We start from the raw sequence: 17,934 nt of genomic DNA, 5'->3' as shown, positions 1-17,934 counted from the left end.
GCAAGAAATAACCTGTTTTTCATTTTCTAACAGGCTATGAGAACTAAAAACATATCCAGAAATCAACTTTAAGATTAGTTTATATAATTATCAAATAGCCAATGACGCACGGATACATATTAAAAACTTAAAACCAATAATATATTTATTAATCATTAATAAAATTAAGATAGAAATTGCAAATAACTATAATCCAAAATCTTGAAAGATTAAACCATCAAGAAATCAAATATAAAAAAATATAATTTTATCTTTATTTTGGTATTACCCTATTAAAAAAATGATTTATTTTAAATCTGAGTATCATGTCACCCAACAATAAGTAAAATGGCATAGACCATCCATAGAACATATTGATAATCCTTGTATTTTGACTTGAGGCGAATAGCAGGGAGACTTAATTGTTCTAACCGCACAAACTGAGGGGCGCAGCAGCAAAATAAACCCCGGGAGAAATCCTGTGAGGAATATCCTCCAATATGACGAAGTTATCAACATGTGGCAACATCCAAGGGCAAGGTTAATGACAATAGTAAATAGAAGTGTGAACAAACCAACTGCCTGCCAAAATATGAAAAAAGACGGTTAGAAACTTATAAATGAATCTTAAATATACTATGCAAGTCATTTTGCCAATCAACGGGATGCATGCATACAGGACTTCGCCAAAATCTCTTCGTAAAATTAATCATTTTCCTTTTCAAATTAAAGAACTAACAATCATACAGAATACAAAAATAGCATAAGAACTGATAACTCTATTCTCACCTTATTTGTATGAATACTCCAGTTTGTAATAAGTTCTGAAAGCATTGCTCCAAGTCCAAAAATAGCACCAGAAGTACCCATAGAGATGATGTTTCTAATGAACAGAGAAGACAGTAAATTATTCCTATCTTCACTGCCAACATTTTCACAAAAATGTCAGGCCATAACCATTCAGAAGAAAAAAACTGAAGAACACATATACAAGAACTCGAAGAACATAAACATTCTCAAATGGGTTACCATGTTCACAGGTATAAAACTGAACATCCTAATTTTGTGTATAATTCACACTAAATGGCATGATAGAATAAACTGTAAAGAGAAACATACCAATCCCAAATTGTTCTTCAAGGCCAATGTCAATGAAGACCAGACTCTACATGTTTGAAGCCAAATGAACAATTCCACCGTATAACCAAATGCAAGTCACGACTCCCCATCCTTGATGATGATTCACAACAAAATCCCACCAAAGTCCTACCATCTTTTCTAAGCTTAAAAAATGAACCAAAATTTAAACCAATAAATCTTTACCAAATCTCTATACCACCATACTTACCAAGAGTTAGGCCAAAGAACTTGAACTCAAACAAATGAAAAAACCAATCACCATTCCAAAAAAACGGGTGTTATTATTTAACCTTTATTTTGTGCTAAGGGTAGAAGGAAAATAAGGGTGATTCTAACTCTTACGTATATGAAGAAGATCCAAAGAAAAAATTCTCCCTAAGGGGTTGGAAGGAGAAGCGGACGAGAAACTTGGCAAAACAGTCCCCTTCAAAGCCGACATTATTCTTGGGACAATCATTGACATACATGATCACAATGAACACCACAACGTTAACCGCCACAAACAGCGGCACCAGTCACGACTTCCAATTAAGTGAGAGCATCCATGTAGTTGATTTTGTCCTTGCTAGTCCCTCCACTTTCTAGATCTCTGTGTTGATGACATGATCTCTGACTTGCTTCAACGCAAGTTAGTTTGGAATTGATTGTTACGATGGTATCTCACAAGTTGTGACCATTATATGTACGATATTATTGGTTTACCATTTTGGCTGAAAGTAATATCCAAGCCAGGATCATTGGGATTCAAACAAGAAAATAGAATTATTCTATTTGCAGAGTTCTGGTTACTTAGATGCATCCATGCATTTGATTCTTTTGTCTTCAAATGATAACTTGAATGTCACGCATTCTTCAATGCCAAGATTGAGTTATCTTATTTTTTGAGCTTAATTTTTAGCTAATGTCTCTTGCTTGATGGACTTTTGCTTAATCAATACATTGAACCAAATCTTTCAACTCTTTTGTCTAATTCTCATTTATTCATTTGCTTTGATATGGAATGACAATGAATCATGCCAAATGCGGGGTTAGTTCAAACTTATTCAGTGATGAGAATACCAAGTTAAAAAGCTAAGCCACTAATTGGTAATGTTAAAAATGAATAATAATTAGGTTTAATTATATTTTCTAACTGTCATAATAATTAATGTGTAATTTTATTAACTTTTCAATAATTCTTCATTCAAATTTAATTCATCGTTTTTAATTACTATAATCAAGTCGCGTCATCAGATTTGTATTACTTACATAATTATCAAATTCTCACTTTTTTAATAAATCAAAATCTCTATGAATTAAATCATTAAACTATTTTAAACCATGCTTAAAAAAAACTATTTTAAACCATTTTTGCTTAAAATAAGACACCAATCAAAACACCATTCCAAAATTACAAAATCTTAAATATTATCATCTTCGAAGTCTTCATCCTACAAAGTCTTTCAAATATAATCAAAATTTTAACTTTACAATCATTATTTATTTGAAGTCCTTTTTATAGCATGTTTTGCTATGCATTTCTGACCATAAACACGCTTAAGGGATGGGAAAATCTGAAATGTACTAAATGGATACCCGCAAAAATTATTCATGATGAGTAGGGATTTTTTTTAGAAGATCATGATGAGTAGGTGGATTATTCATTTTATGGGTATGAGATGTACGGATAATTATCCACAAATTTTAACAGTACAGGTGTGGATATGAGTAGCTTAATATCCAATCATATACCAACTCACAACAAATAATAATAATAATAATAATAATAATAATAACCACGTTGATCAATCCAACAAACATAAAAGAGATATGTTATTTATTTGCTAAAAGATATATCATGATCTTTATTTGCTTAGAGATAGATCACATTCCATAATTTTTTTTAAAAAAATATCCTTATTTGCTTTTTTTTTTCAATTTTCTTGTTGATGTTTTATCATTATTATCGTTATATTTTGTAAAAGATATTTGAATAAGATTTTAATGATTGTGTCTTTGTGATAATCTATTATTATGTTTTATAAAAGATTTTAAATGGGATCTTAATTTAATTACTATTATAATTTTAATCAATATTTATGTATTCATTTTTCATAATTAATTAAAGTGTAGATAACAGTACGGGTATGAATTTCTATGTACCCAATGAGGAATGACACGTGTATTTATTTTTCATAATTAATTAAAGTGTAAATAATGGTACGGGTATGGATTTTTATGTAGTCAATGAGGAATGGCTACTACCCATTCTCATCTCTAAACACGTCCTTATTTACTTATTGGTTAAATTGTTTTTTTTCTTTAATTTATTTAGTAGGTTTTTGCCCCTTTATTTTAAAATTTTTAATTAGGTCTCTTATTTTTTAAAATAAATTTAATTTGATCTCATTTTTCTTTTTGTCAGTTCCAAATATTTAAAAAAAAATCTGAGAGACTAAGTTTAACTTATTTAAAAATAAGAGATCTAATTAATTTTAAAAAAATAATGTTATCAAATTAAACCTGCAAAATATGTTATGGATAAAAAAATTAGTTTAATCTTACTTATTTTAAAAGGAAATTGAAGTTGATATGTGGGCTAATCTAAATGCTCCAGAAGCCTACCCAATACATTTCTCTCTTTTATTCTTGAATTTTTTTAAAAAAATTCGTTTATGTGAAAGTGAATAAATTGTTTGCAATCTCACATTCTAAACCCATTTAAGCCACAAGTTTTACAAATCAACCCACGTAAATCAACAACTAAACACATCAATACTTTAACATTACCAAGCTCGTGTGAGCCATTACACCGAATTATTCATGAACATATATCCACCTTAACTAAATTTAACAAAAAAAAATATAATCTTTTAAACTTCATTAAAATTGAAAAGATTAAATTATAAAAAAAAAATGATAATAATAATAATAATAATAATAAGCAAAAGGATGACATTATCTACAACTTACCTAATTATATCACTTTGTAATATATTGGAGTTAGAAGTAACAGCATACCAAATGCAGTGTCGGAGTCTCCACTCTCCAGTTTGTGCTTGAGAGATTTACAGTAACTTGGATTTTGAATCATGTTTCCGAATTCAATATGCTTAAATTATCTAGGTGAATGAGAATCAAAGGAATAGGTAGAATTTAATCAATTTATTCCAGACTATAAATTTTTTCGTTACATGGAAGGGGTAAATTTAAAGTCGGAAAGAGCTAGGCAACAGGAAAGTCATCAGGCAGAGTATGAATGCAAAATGACAAATGAATTTCATGTACAAATAAATTTCTTTATATATGTATAATACATATAAATCCACAGTCAAACCAATAACTGAATTTGACAGGAATTAGCAAAAAAATAAAATAAAATAACAAAACAACCCAAAGTGAGAGCTATAGCTATACATATGAGGACGATAGCTCATGCCCTTTTGTTTAATTGTCATTGCATTTCCATTTAGAAGTTGGAACACATGTTAGATAGTGACACCAATGGCAGTGATCATATCCACTCTCACCCCGGAATAGCATCACTAGAGCAATAGATAACCTGACATTCAACAAATAAAAGCAATGATTAGAAAACTAAAGAAATGCACAAGTTGAAGACAAACTATAACTCAAAGCAAAGGAAAGCAAAGCGACAGAAATCACAGAATTATCACAGAATTAGCATTGGTTGATATGGAGTAGAATGAAGCAAAAAATAACTAGCTTTACATTTCCTAACAGGCCAGGTGAGAACTAAACATCTCTAGAGATCAAATTTAAGATTTAGTTTATACAATTATCATATAGCAAATTAATATAATTTCATTTCCTAGACCAAAAACAGCTGAACCATGACAATAATATAGCTTTATGAGTTTCAAGGATTTAAGAAAGTAACTCACCCAACAATCAGTAAAATGGCAGAGACAATCCATAGAACATATTGGTAAGCCTTGTATTTGGACTTGAGGTGAACACCAGCATGGAGACGTTGTTGTTCTAACCACCCAAATTGAGGACGGAGCAGCAAAATAAACCCAAGGAGAAATCCTGAGAGGAATCCCCCAATATGCGCAAAGTTATCAACATGTGGCAACATTCCAATGGCAAGATTGATGACAATAATAAACAGAAGTGTGAACAAAGCAGCTGCCTGCAAAATGCAGATGAAGAGTGTTAGAAACTTAGAAATGAATGTCAAATATACTATATAAGTATCATCCATATGCAAGTCATTTAACCTAGTTGATGGAAAGAATAAAAAAAGAAAAGAAAAGACTCAAAAGACCAAAAGTGTTTTTTCAAATCAGCACAATTAGTTCATGCAAATTGATAAGAATATTATAATTAACTAACCAGGATGTTTTGTAAATTCAGTTTTAGTAATTGGACAAGAAAAAAATCAACAGTTTATGATGATGCATTCAAGAATTTGTCAATCTTTTCATAACATTAATCATTTTCCTTTTCAAAAGAACTAACAAACACACAGAAAACAAAAATAGGATGGGAACCAATGACTTTATACTCACCTTATTGGTATAAATACTCCAGTTTGTGATAAGTTCTGAAAGCATTGCACCAAGAAGTCCAAATAGAGCACCAGAAGCACCAACAGAGATATTGTTTCTAATGAATAAGGAAGACAGTACACTCCCGCCGAATCCAGACAACAAGTAAATGATTCCTATCCTCACTGCCAATGTTTTCAAAAATGTGAGGTCATAACCATTCAAAAGCAAAATTTGAAGAACACAAAAGAACATGAACACTTCCAAATGGGTGACCATGTCCATAGGTATAAAACTAAAACTTGAATGTTTTTTATTTCCTAACTTCGGGTGTATAAATTCACACTAAATGGAATTGCTTCAAATAACCTGAAATAAGCAGATAAAAGAAACATACCAAACCCAAATTGTTGTTCAAGGCGAATGCCAATGAAGACCAGACTCAACATGTTGGCAGCTAAATGAACAACTCCAGCATGCAACCAAATGCAAGTGACGAGTCTCCATGCTTGATGATGATTCACAACATCATCCCACCGAAGTGCTCCCATCTTTGTTAAGCTTAAAAAATGAACCAAAATTAAATCAATAAATCTGTACGAAATCTCCATACTGCGATACTAGCAAGCAGTTCGGCCAAAGAACTTCAAGTTAAACAAAGGAAAAAACCAGCCATCAAGGCTAGAAAATAGGTGTTCTTATTTTCCTTAGTGGTGGTTTTGAGTGCACATCTGTGCTAAAGCCACGTTTTCTTATCAATAGTGTTATCTTTCATTTGCCTTTCAAAAAAAAAAATTATTTTCCTTAGTGGGTCAATCATTTATTCTTCTCATAAACACCAAAGACAAAATCAATTACCACATTTATTGTGTGCTATAGGGTAGAAGGAAAAGGGTGATTTTAAACTATCACCAGCAAAGCAAGCATCCAAAAATGGAAAAAACTAAATAAAAACATTGTCGATTGCATAATAGAAGACAACAAATCCAGCTATTCATTTAATTTAGGGTCAAGTGTGTGTTAGGTTTCCATTTTATTAATTTTGTGTGTCAAATTGGCCTTAATTTTTATCCTCCTATCTCCGATAATGGGTGAATTTCGCCCCTCATAGCTCATACTAGAATCCTAAGTTTCTTAAAGAAAGACAAAATCACCAATAGTAAAAAAAAAAATACAATGATTTTTTACCTATTATAAGAACCAAGATCAATTTTAGCCGGGAATTGAGAGACCTAAACACACTCTAACTATGTATGTTCATTAATCAAAAATTAAAAATTGACTTCACTTAGTACACTCAATAACTCAATGTTCACGGAGACACGTGAAAAACCAAAATTCACTCGACCAAAGAAGAGAATAGTTCAAAATTGATGCCACGGAAGAAAAACAAGGTCAGTCATATAAGCAGATTACAAAAAACCGACACCCGACTCATCAAATTAACCGAATTTCAACACCCAACAACTCAAAATCAACAAAACAACTAATTCAAAAACACAAAAAAAAAAGTCAGTGAATTGAGCTCTTACGTGGATGAAGAGGGCCCAAATAACGGATTTTCCCTAAGGGGCTGAAAGGAGAAGCGACCCAGAAACCTGGCGACACAATCCCCTTCAAAGCCGAGATTTTTCCTGGGGCAATCGTTGACATACATGACCACAAAGAACACCACAACGTTAACCGCCACAAACAGCGGCACGAGCCACGATGTCCAATGAACTTCCGGATCGTAAACATAGGAAGTGGGAGCGGCACTGTAGCTTATGTTGTTGATGTTCTTGTTCGCCCCTCCACTTTCTAGATCTCTCCGTATTGTTGATGATGACATGGTTTTTGTTTTTCGTCTCAACAAAGACTCTCTGACTTAAAAAGTTTCAAAGAAAGACTCAAAGTTTCTACTACGCAAAAGGGTGAGTTGGGAAGAAGAATAAGAAGGTGGAGAAGTGTTTGGAGCTTAAATCTGAAATGGGAAATGGGAAAGGAAAGTTACTGGGAAGGTGCGTGTCACCGAGTAGTGGAAGGAAACGTTTCAGGCTTTTCTAATTGTAACTTCTGATGCTGCATTATTATTTATTACCGAACTTAAGATTAATTGCTAAAGTTAATTAGTTGCTGGTGGCTCGTGGAGACTTCTTTTTGTGGAGTGTATTTGTGGTGTTACGTAAAAGAAAACATTAATATTTGGATGAAAGTTAGAAATGTGGATTTTGGAATCTTAACGTAGATTTTTTAAAATTTTAAGCCACAAAATGTTGTTATAATGATTTTTCTCAACTAATGTTCAAACATGTATTTATTAATGTTAAATTTGTTTACATTAATTTGACTTTTTAGATGATGAAATGTCACTAATTTGAAAATTAAATTCTTAAGTTATTTTTTATATATTGATAATTTTAAAAAATACACTATTAATTAGAAATTATTTTTAATATATTTTATAACACTCAGCGAATTTATTGTTAATGTCAATACCTAATTAAATGATAATATTAAAAACATGGATCTAATTCTTTTAAACTTTTTTGAAAATACTATAGTTTATTTTAAAATACATTGCTTAGAGTAATTGGTCAAATTAATTTCATATATAGTTGGAATAATATTAAATGCTTTCTAAAACATTTTTAAGATAAAATAAAATAAATCAATAAATATATAGATATATTGGAAAAAAAACTTATATTGAAAAATTTATAGTAGTATTAGTTTTAAAAAAGACTAGATTATATAATATATTGAAGAAAAAAACTAAACTAAAGTTCATTTTGATTTTGAGTGATAAAATAAATAAATTTTAGGTAAAAAAAAAAACTTTAACTATTAATTGATATTTTGCGTGTGATTGTGTCCCACCGCTTCAATGCTTGGAGTGACGTGAAACAGCCAACGAGTCCTTGTCTTTGTTGGGTGACAGTGTATCACGTGACGAACACGTGGTTTTGAACCCGTTGACCAAACTTGACAGTATTTGTATCATGACGTGGCGAGTTCTGATTGGGTCTATGATAAACGGGAACTGTGGATTGTGGCCGCGGCACGCGGTGTTTCACTTTCGGAGAAAGCCACGTTGTGGTTGGGATACTTTTCATTTCATGTATTTCTTCTTTTTTTTTTCTTAGAGTTCTTTCATGTGTTTCTTGAGTTTATCTGTTGTTTTAACCTTGCCTAATGCTATATAGATTGAGTTTCATATATATTCCATATCAGTTTACGCGATGTCCCCACGTCATGGTAGATAGAAGAACAATACTAATATAATTTTTAGCTATTTTTTCAAAGTTTAATTTTTGATATAGTGAAGATGTTTACGACGTTTCCAGCAGTTGTTCTTACAAGATATTCGTGAGCACAAGAATGAGATTTTATCTAGATTCACAGTTAGAGGAGACTGGGTTGTAAGCCATAAAAAAAATTGTTCAAATTCTATAATTTAATAACATAATAAAAATTGCTTAAAATAAATCGAGAATCAACCCTAAAAAAAATTAAGAATCAAGAGTGTACCATTGAAAATAGTCTTGTGGTATTGATATCAATTAAAAATCATCTTAAATATCATTTTTAAAATAATTATTACAAAATCTAACATTTTTATCATGAATAAAAAAAATATTGTTGAATTACAAACCAAAAACGCATTAAAAGCCTCAACAGTAACTAGCACATAATAATTTAGAATCAAATGATGATATTCTTGGCAAATTTACATCAGAGGTGTTAGACAAGTGGTCTCACATATCTTAAGAATGACGGTTGAATTAAAATATCACAAACTATTCCTCAATTAAAAATTCTACTTTGATTTTAATTCAAGTCCCAAGATTCCTTTTAAAATGAATTCCTAAATAATAATTCAAATTAAATTTACTGAATAGAAACAATAAGCAACAATAAATAAAAAAGTTTAAGGGAAGAGAAAGTGTAAATACAGTTTTTATATTAGTTCGGCAAAGTCCGTTGCCTACGTCCAGTCTCCAAGAAATCCGCTTGGGAGTTTCACTATCTCACAAATCTTTTACACCTTCTGAAACACACACAACCCTTCCTTTGTACTCAGATGTTTTACAATAAGAGACTCACAATCTCTTAGCCCTTTTTTCATAAGTAAGAAGAAGAAGAAGAAATTATCTCTCTTGAAAGAGACAGATGTTTCAATGAAGCCCTCAATTTCTTATTGAATAACACAAGTGTTTGGCCAAGGAATTTTTGAAGATAAGAGATTTTTGTTTGAGAGGATTTTGTCTTTTGTGAACAGTGAAAACTCTTAAGAAAATTCGTGCCCAAGTCACATATTTAAATGCCTTTGATGGCCATTCAAAAATCCAATGAAAAGTTGTAACTGTTGGCTGATTTTCTCAAAAATCCTCTCTAGTAATCGATTACAGCATTGGCATAATCGATTACACAGTTAATTTTATTCAAAATTCAAATGTCCAACGTTCAAAAACTCTGGTAATCAATTACATATGATGTGTAATCGATTACACAGTTACAAAATCATTTTTAACCGTTTTAAAGCATTGGTAATCGATTACATAGTTTTGGTAATTGATTACAACTTTGAAAACTTTGAAAATAACTTTGAAAATATTTCCAAAAAGCTTTGTGGCCACTGGTAATCGATTACAACCTTTGGTAATTGATTACCAGAGAGTAAAATGCTTGGAAAAGTTTTTGTTAAGATAGAAACTCACTTGGCCAATCATTTGTGCTTTTCAAAAACTTTTCTAAGAGTCTATCTTAATTCTTATCTTGAGATCTTTGCTTTGCTTGACATATTGTTTTCTTCATCCTTGAAATTCATCTTGAATGATCTTTGAAATTTCTTGGCATCATCAAAATAATTCTTGAAGCTTTGCTTCTGCAAGAGGGTTCTATTTAGTAATTATTTACGAAAGAGGGTCTGTTTTTAAAGTATTTACGAATATGGTCTGTTTTTGCATGCAAGTCGCAGCTGTCATTGGCGATACAGGATGACCCGCCATAGCCATTGGCAAGACAGGCGCTGACGTGGACGGTCCCGCCATTGCCATTGGCGAGACAGGCTAACGTGGACGGTCCCACCATTGTCACTGGCGATACACACATGACAGGGAGTTACCGCCATTGTCATTGGCAAGACAAGCACAGGCTACACAGTAGAACGCAGAACAGCAGCAGGCTAGGGTTTAGCTTTTCTGAGCATATCGCCATTCGTAATGGCGAGATACCTTTTCACCGTTGAAGCTTCCCTCCATAAAAAAAAAAAAAAAAACTCTTCCATTAGAACGCGTATCCTCTCCCCCAGTTGCCTCTATAATATATCATCTTCTTCCCTCGTGTGCCTGGTGCGTTTCGCTGCTACTAGTGGCGATATACTCATATATTATCATTTTCACTCAACTCAACTGGTACATGCTTTTTTAATTGATATTTTATAAAGTTTTTATGTGTTCTGTTGTTAATATTTGAAGTTAATATTATAAAAAGATTATTTGTGTTAATAGGTATTCTAAGCTATTATTTGTGTACGTGAGTTAGTATGATAATATTATTTGGTTTAGGTTTTATAAGTTTGTGAGATATTATTTGTGTTATATATATATATATATATATATATATATATATATATATATGGTACGTTAGTGGGCATGTTAATATTATTTGGTTTAAGTTTTGTAAGTTTGTATGCTATTATTTGCTTTAGGTTTTGTAAGTTTGTATCTATTATTTGTGTTATATATATGGTACATTAATTGGTATGTTAATATTATTTGGTTTAGTTGTTTTTAGTTTGTATGTTATTATTTGTGTTATATATATGGTACGTTAGTGTTAATTTTAGTTTGTAAGTTAATATTATTTGTTTTAGGTATTTTAAGTTATTAATTTTGTATATATTTTGTTTAAATTTTTATTTGCATATTAATTTTTCTTTTGTATTTTAATTTGTTTGTTATAATATATTTAATTTATTTTTTCTTAATTGCAGAATATATTCTGTTATTTATTTTAAATTATTTATAGAATATATTTAAATTTTATTATTTGTATAATATATTTTGTTATTCAAATAAATATATTCTTTTATTTATTTAAATTTGAGTTTGCATGTATTTTAATTTATTTACAGAATATATTTAAATTTTATTATTTGTATAATATATTTTGTTATTGAAATATATAAATTCAAATATATATATATATATATATATATATATATATATTGTGTTATTTATTAAAAATTTATTTATTTTGTATATATATATTTAATTAAGTTTTTATAAATGTATTTAGTTTTTTTTTATATTATGTACAAATAATGTATAAATTTTGTTGTTAACTTATTGTATTATATTTTATTTTGCAGTATTAATGACATCTTCGTCAACATGTTCATCAAATATAAAGATTAAGTCTGGTCCAATTGATGGTGACGTTTTATGGATGCAAGGTAAACATGTTTCAGAACATATTTGGAATGGGGAAGAAGACAGAAAATTACACATTAGACGAGTTGTCCCCACGTATCAAGGTTAAGAAGAAATACCAGAGGAAATTGAAATTATTCATCTACTTCGACAATCTGGGTTTTTACTAGATTGGGATACTTAAAAATAAATGTCTCATTAATTACTGCCTTGATAGAAAGATGGAGGCCGGAAACACATACTTTTCACATGAGATACGGAGAGTGCATTATTACTCTTCAAGTTTTATTACGTCTCCGTGTGGATGGGTTACCATTAATTGGTCCAATAAACCTTGATTGGGTTGATTTATGTGAAGAATTGTTAGGAGTCAGACCACAAGAAGGTGAACTTCAAGGTAAGGTGGTTAAATTAAGTTGGTTGGCTCACCATTTTGCACAAATAAATAACCATGACGGTAACCTAGAACAAGTAGAAAGGTTTACCCGTGCATGGATACTAAGATTCATTGGAGGTGTCTTATTTGTTGACAAAAGTAGTAACAAAGTTTCCCTAAGATACATGCAATTTTGACGTGACTTGAGAAAGTGCAGCACGTATGTATGGGGACCTGCCGTACTTGCTTATTTATACAGAGAGATGTGCAGCGCCACCGATTATAAAACTAAATCAATCGAAGGTATGTTCATCTTAATACAAATGTGGGCATGAGAACGATATACAACTTTGGCTCCAAAGAGGACTCTTCCCCTAATAGAAAATAAACCACTCGGGCACAAGTTAGTCGTTTTGGAAATTATATATCATTTCAAAATAAATAATAATGTAACGTATATTAACTTTTAATTTTTTTTAGGTGGTTGTGACGTGAAAATCAACGTATCGACAATGATGATTTGATAGTTTTTCGTCGCAAGTTAGATATTATGAAACGACATAAGGTAAGAACATGTTAATGTATTCGTTACATAATAAATAATATGTCATATTTCACTGAAATCATGACAACTATGTTGTTATATGCAGTTTTTGTGGAAGCCTTACACAACAAATGTTATGTTAGTGTTGCCTCCAATTTGTTTAGTTGAAAGTGTAGCGTGGTCCGCAGTGGTGCCACTAATTTGTTTCGAAGTTATTGAGTGGCACTAACCGGATAGAGTATTGAGACAATTTGGAATGCAACAACCAATTCCAGGGTAGGTGTCCTTCGCAACCCTTGAATATTCATGGCATAATATTGAAAGGCAAACATGATGAAAATTGGGGGCAACTGTTCACCCCAATGATCCATCAGTGGAACAATCGAGCTGATTTTAGGATCGACGGTTATCTCTGACAAGAGGGCCTATTGAGCTTTAACTCTGACTATATGGTCTGGTATAAGCGAAAGACAAAGATGTTTGTTGACCTAAGAAATGCAAATACAACTACATTGGTATTTTTGTTGTTTTTGAGTATTTAACTTCAAATTATTTTTGAAATCATCGCCATTAATTTGCTGACCCTAATAATTGCAGGCTGAAGTTGTAGAGACATTACAGTACATGGTGTCTCCATAAGGGAGGAATACGTGGATAGTTGATGATCTTGTGTCGTATGTGAATAAAATAACCATTTTATCCGAAGAGAAAGAGAGAATCACTGAGTCTATGTCACATGATCCACCAACAGAGCATCAATTTGGAGCAATACCTGATATGGATGGCTTATTAGGTGTTGATTTACGTCACCAATTTTCTGCTGAGGCCAAGCACGAAGATGAGATCGACCATGTGGCACATCCTCACATCATCATGGACATCATAACGACTGATTTTCATGTCTCTGTTTAAATATGTTGTTGTTGTATGTTTGTAATTTCAATTTGAGACTTAACCCATCGTTTAAATATGTTGTTGTTGTATGCTAATATTATTTGGTTTAAGTATTTTATGAAGGCTTACTAATGGATACAGTTTATTTCACATACCAAAATATAATAATAAATAATGTTAAACACAAACAGAAGAACACAAACCAAAATAACTAATGTTACTAACGATTTCATTGAATAACACAAACTAAATACATTCAAGAGAACTTCAAGCAATACAAGTTAGTTGTCTAAGATATCTGAGGTCACTTGTCTAACATACATAAATCAATTAAATGAACAACTTCCACGTTCAGATTGCATTGGACATTGACGCCTGTTGTGCCCTTCTGCTCCACATCTACTACATTTTTGTCGGTGCTCAGATGGTTCGAGCCAATCCATCTCATTCCTTATCCTTGTTGATTTTGGCTGACCTTTCGCATGAATTGTATTTGGATCAGGGATAAGTGTCCATGCGTCATCAGAAGGAGGAATTGCCGCTTCATTCCCAAGAGGCCACCATTGTGCAGAGTAAGCTTTTAAGATGTGTTCATTTCTGTAAACAACATCTACATATTGTAAGAAGTTCATGCTCACGTAACCACAAGCAACAATAATGTGTGAACATGGATAGTGAAGTGCAAAATACTTTCCGCATTGACGATAACGGTCATTCAAGTTAACTGCCCACTTTTGTCCGCCACGTTGCGTTATAGGATTGAAGGTTTCCTCTTCTTCAAATCTTGTCGAGTGGATATCATACACGCGGACAATGTGGGAATAAGCTTGTTCTTGATTTTTTTGAAGTTCTTTAACAACCTTAGAACAATATATTTGTCCTTCATTTAATTGTCTTTGGTCTTGGCGACCACGATCAACAAAGTACTTTCGACACCTACTATATGTTGATTTCACCAACGCTGTTATCGATATGTTGCAACAATCCTTCAACACCTTATTCACACATTCTGAGAGGTTGGTTGTCATGTGACCATATCTTCATCCTTCTTTATCGTAAGCCATGCTCTATTTTTCCTTTGAAATGCGATCAATCCATGTTGCTACGGTTGGACTCAATTGATGAAATTTTTCTAAGTTTTGATCAAAGACATGCTTGCAAGGAGTGTAGACTACATAAAATTAGTTACCAACAACAATTGTTAGTACATATCAAACTTAAATTAACTTCATGTTAGAAATTAAATCTTATCCAATTTCTTGAACATTTCTTTTTGTTTCGCGTTGTTGAATTTGCGATTGAAATTGCTTGCTTTGTGTCGGACGCAGTAAACATGATAACCGTGGGGAGGTTGCCAACCAAGTGCTTCGTTAGCAACAATAGACTTTATACTCGCGTGAGGATCAAATATTAGACAAATACCATTCTTATATGTCACGTGTTCACGCAAGTGTGCCAAAAACCATGATTATGCTGTTAACGTTTCACCTTCGACCACGGCAAATACTAGAGGAAGAACACCATCATTTCCATTTTGTGATGTGGCTATTAACAGGGTCCCATGGTATTTCCCGTATAAATGTGTGTCGTCAACTTGTATGATTGGCTTACAATACTTAAAAACCTCTTTACATTGACCAAAAGTCCAAAATACTCTATGAAACTGACGGTGTTCGCGAATCACCCTATTCCCAACAATAAAATCGTCATATAGTATTTGAAAATAGGATCCAGGAGAATGATTTTGCATGTGTTTTAGCCACGACGAAAGTTTTGCATATGACTCTTCTCAATCGCCATATTCTATTGCAATCGCTTTTTGTTTCGTCATCCATGTTTTTTTGTACGAAACCTTATAGGAAAATTCACTGTTTATCCTTTCTTGAATCAATGAAATTTTTATTGATGGATCTTCTCTGATCATGCCTGTTAATCAAATAATAAATTAAAATAACAAATAACGCAAAAGTAGGATAATATGAACATAAAAAACATAGCTACTACGCTAGTGGCAATTAAATTTGAATCAAGCTTCTCATGATCTTGTGTCATACTCATATTCAGACATGTGTGCGGTCCACCCCATTGTGTCACTTTCCATGAATCAATTTTTTTAGATAAAATTGCCCTCATATAAAAAAGGCAAGGACACTCTGCACTGTTATTGGGGGCAACAAACGATATATTTGTGCGATATGGCTTCAACAACCTTAAAACTTTGATGCACCTTCATAACATATTGTTTCAGTGCATTTTTTTACCGCGTCTTTACTATCAAAATCCATGCCAACATATAATTATTGCCCAACATTAAAAGTCGATAGCACCTCCAAACCGCAAATGTCCTCCTCATCCGGATGACTCCAATTGATATTGTTATAATGCAAAACATCATTCCAAAATGGATTTTGAATTCCTTGTACACCTAATAGTTAAAATCACACTCGTATTTATTTACCATTAAATACAATTGTCATAAAATGATAAATGTATTCAACTATTTTTTTATTTAATAAGATATACCTTCTATTGGGTGAACAATTGTAACTGGTTGAATCATGTTGGTGACTTCATCGTCTGTATCAGATATACCATTAACACTATCATCTTCATCTAAAGACTCTTCAACGTATGAGTTAGACACAAAATAATCATCATCATCATGTAAATTGCTTATATTTCTTGGCAGTTCTAACTCATTATGAGATAAATTATGTCCACATGATGTAACAGAGTTTGCAGAATGAAACATAGAACCACCAACAACATCTTTTTCTATGTACAATTCTAGAACTGACATTTGTTGTTGTTATTGAAAGTTTTCGATCATAGTTTCAATATCTTCGTCGTCACAAATTTACAATGCAACATATTTTTTTGAAACTAAAAATCTACAACTTACAGATATAATTTCATTATTTTCTAACTTTACTTTATCTCCAATTTTTTTTCAAAGCATTGAAACTAATTCCACGTTTAATCTGAAACGCTTTTTCATTGCCTTCAAATATTATATCATCATTCTCTTCATATAGTCTTCCGTTGAAATACAACACTATGATAATCGAATTCATCATATACCTACAACAAGATAATTAAAAATAATTAATCATAACAACAATAATTTCAAAATAAATAAATGTATTTGCTTGCTATATTAAACTTAAACTAGAGATTAAAACTTGATTCTAACAGAAAAATTATTATTCCAATTAAATAATTTATGGATAATTCCTTAACATAAAAAACTGGAAGGGAATCACGTAAATATTTTTAAGGCAGAAAAAACATCAACAAAGGTCTATAAATAATTAATCGTAATAAAAATAACTTCAAAATAAAAAATCTAATTACAAAAATTACTACACTTAAACTTCAGTTTAAAATTTTATTCTAACAAAAAAATTATTACTTCAAATAAATAATTTGTGAATGACAAAAATAAAAAAAAATCTATTTTCCTGCTCTATTAAACTTAAACTAGAGATTAAAACTTCATTCTAACCGAAAAATTATTACTCCAATTAAATAATTTGTGAATAATTCCTTAACTTCAAAAACTAAAAGGGTCATACATAAAAATTTCTAAGGCAAAAAAACCATCAACAAAGGCTTATAAATAATTACTCGTAATAACTTCAAAATAAAAAATCTAATTCCAAAAATTATTACACTTAAACTTCAACTTAAAATTAGATTTTAACTAAAAAAATTATTACTTCAAAATAAATAATTTGTAAATGATAAAAATTATTCAGAAACTTAACTTGAAAGAGAATGAAGGAAGGCTTGTAAATAATTGATTGAACAACAATAAAAATTGTTACTTCAAATAAATAAAACTGTGAAGGATGAAATCAAAAACTTGAAACACGCTTTCTGCTTTCTTCTCTTCAGGAACCAGTAGAAATTTTCAAGGCACAAGCTGGCTATTTAAAGGAATCTGCACCAGTCTTGCCACTAGAAATGGCGAATCTAGACTGCACCAGTCTCACCAGTGGAAATGGCGAGAAACATGCATGCATGTGACCTCTAACCTCTGCGCAACCCCTTGCCCTAGCCTGCAACCTATATCGCCAATGCTTCTGGCGA

The 17,934-nt window shown here is 31.4% G+C and overlaps 1 protein-coding gene across 1 annotated transcript; it reads right to left on the bottom strand.

Moving 5' to 3' along the window:
• Positions 1-4,339: 4,339 nt before the first annotated feature.
• LOC114368090 (RHOMBOID-like protein 2) lies at positions 4,340-7,840 on the bottom strand. The gene is made up of 5 exons (XM_028325452.1): positions 7,145-7,840; positions 6,010-6,173; positions 5,634-5,797; positions 5,004-5,254; positions 4,340-4,660 (listed from the first exon to the last, which is right to left on the bottom strand). The coding sequence occupies exons 1-5, from the start codon at positions 7,441-7,443 to the stop codon at positions 4,546-4,548; spliced, it is 993 nt and encodes a 330-aa protein (XP_028181253.1). The 5' UTR covers positions 7,444-7,840; the 3' UTR covers positions 4,340-4,545.
• Between the last annotated feature and the right edge of the window lie 10,094 nt (positions 7,841-17,934).

The sequence above is a fragment of the Glycine soja genome, chromosome 9 (genome assembly GCF_004193775.1).
Source record: "Glycine soja cultivar W05 chromosome 9, ASM419377v2, whole genome shotgun sequence".
NCBI lineage: Eukaryota > Viridiplantae > Streptophyta > Magnoliopsida > Fabales > Fabaceae > Glycine > Glycine soja.
The sequence above is the reverse complement of the archived record's forward strand: the minus strand, read 5'-3'. Positions and strand labels throughout refer to the sequence as shown.

Excerpts from the sequence above, each read along its gene's own strand:
- LOC114368090 (XM_028325452.1), bottom strand. The coding sequence starts at position 7,443 with ATGTCATCATCAACAATACGGAGAGATCTAGAAAGTGGAGGGGCGAAC. Across the intron at positions 5,798-6,009 it reads TGAACAACAATTTGGGTTTG|TGAGGATAGGAATCATTTAC; the intron begins GTATGTTTCTTT and ends AAACATTGGCAG. Across the intron at positions 5,255-5,633 it reads GGAGTATTTATACCAATAAG|GCAGCTGCTTTGTTCACACT; the intron begins GTGAGTATAAAG and ends TGCATTTTGCAG.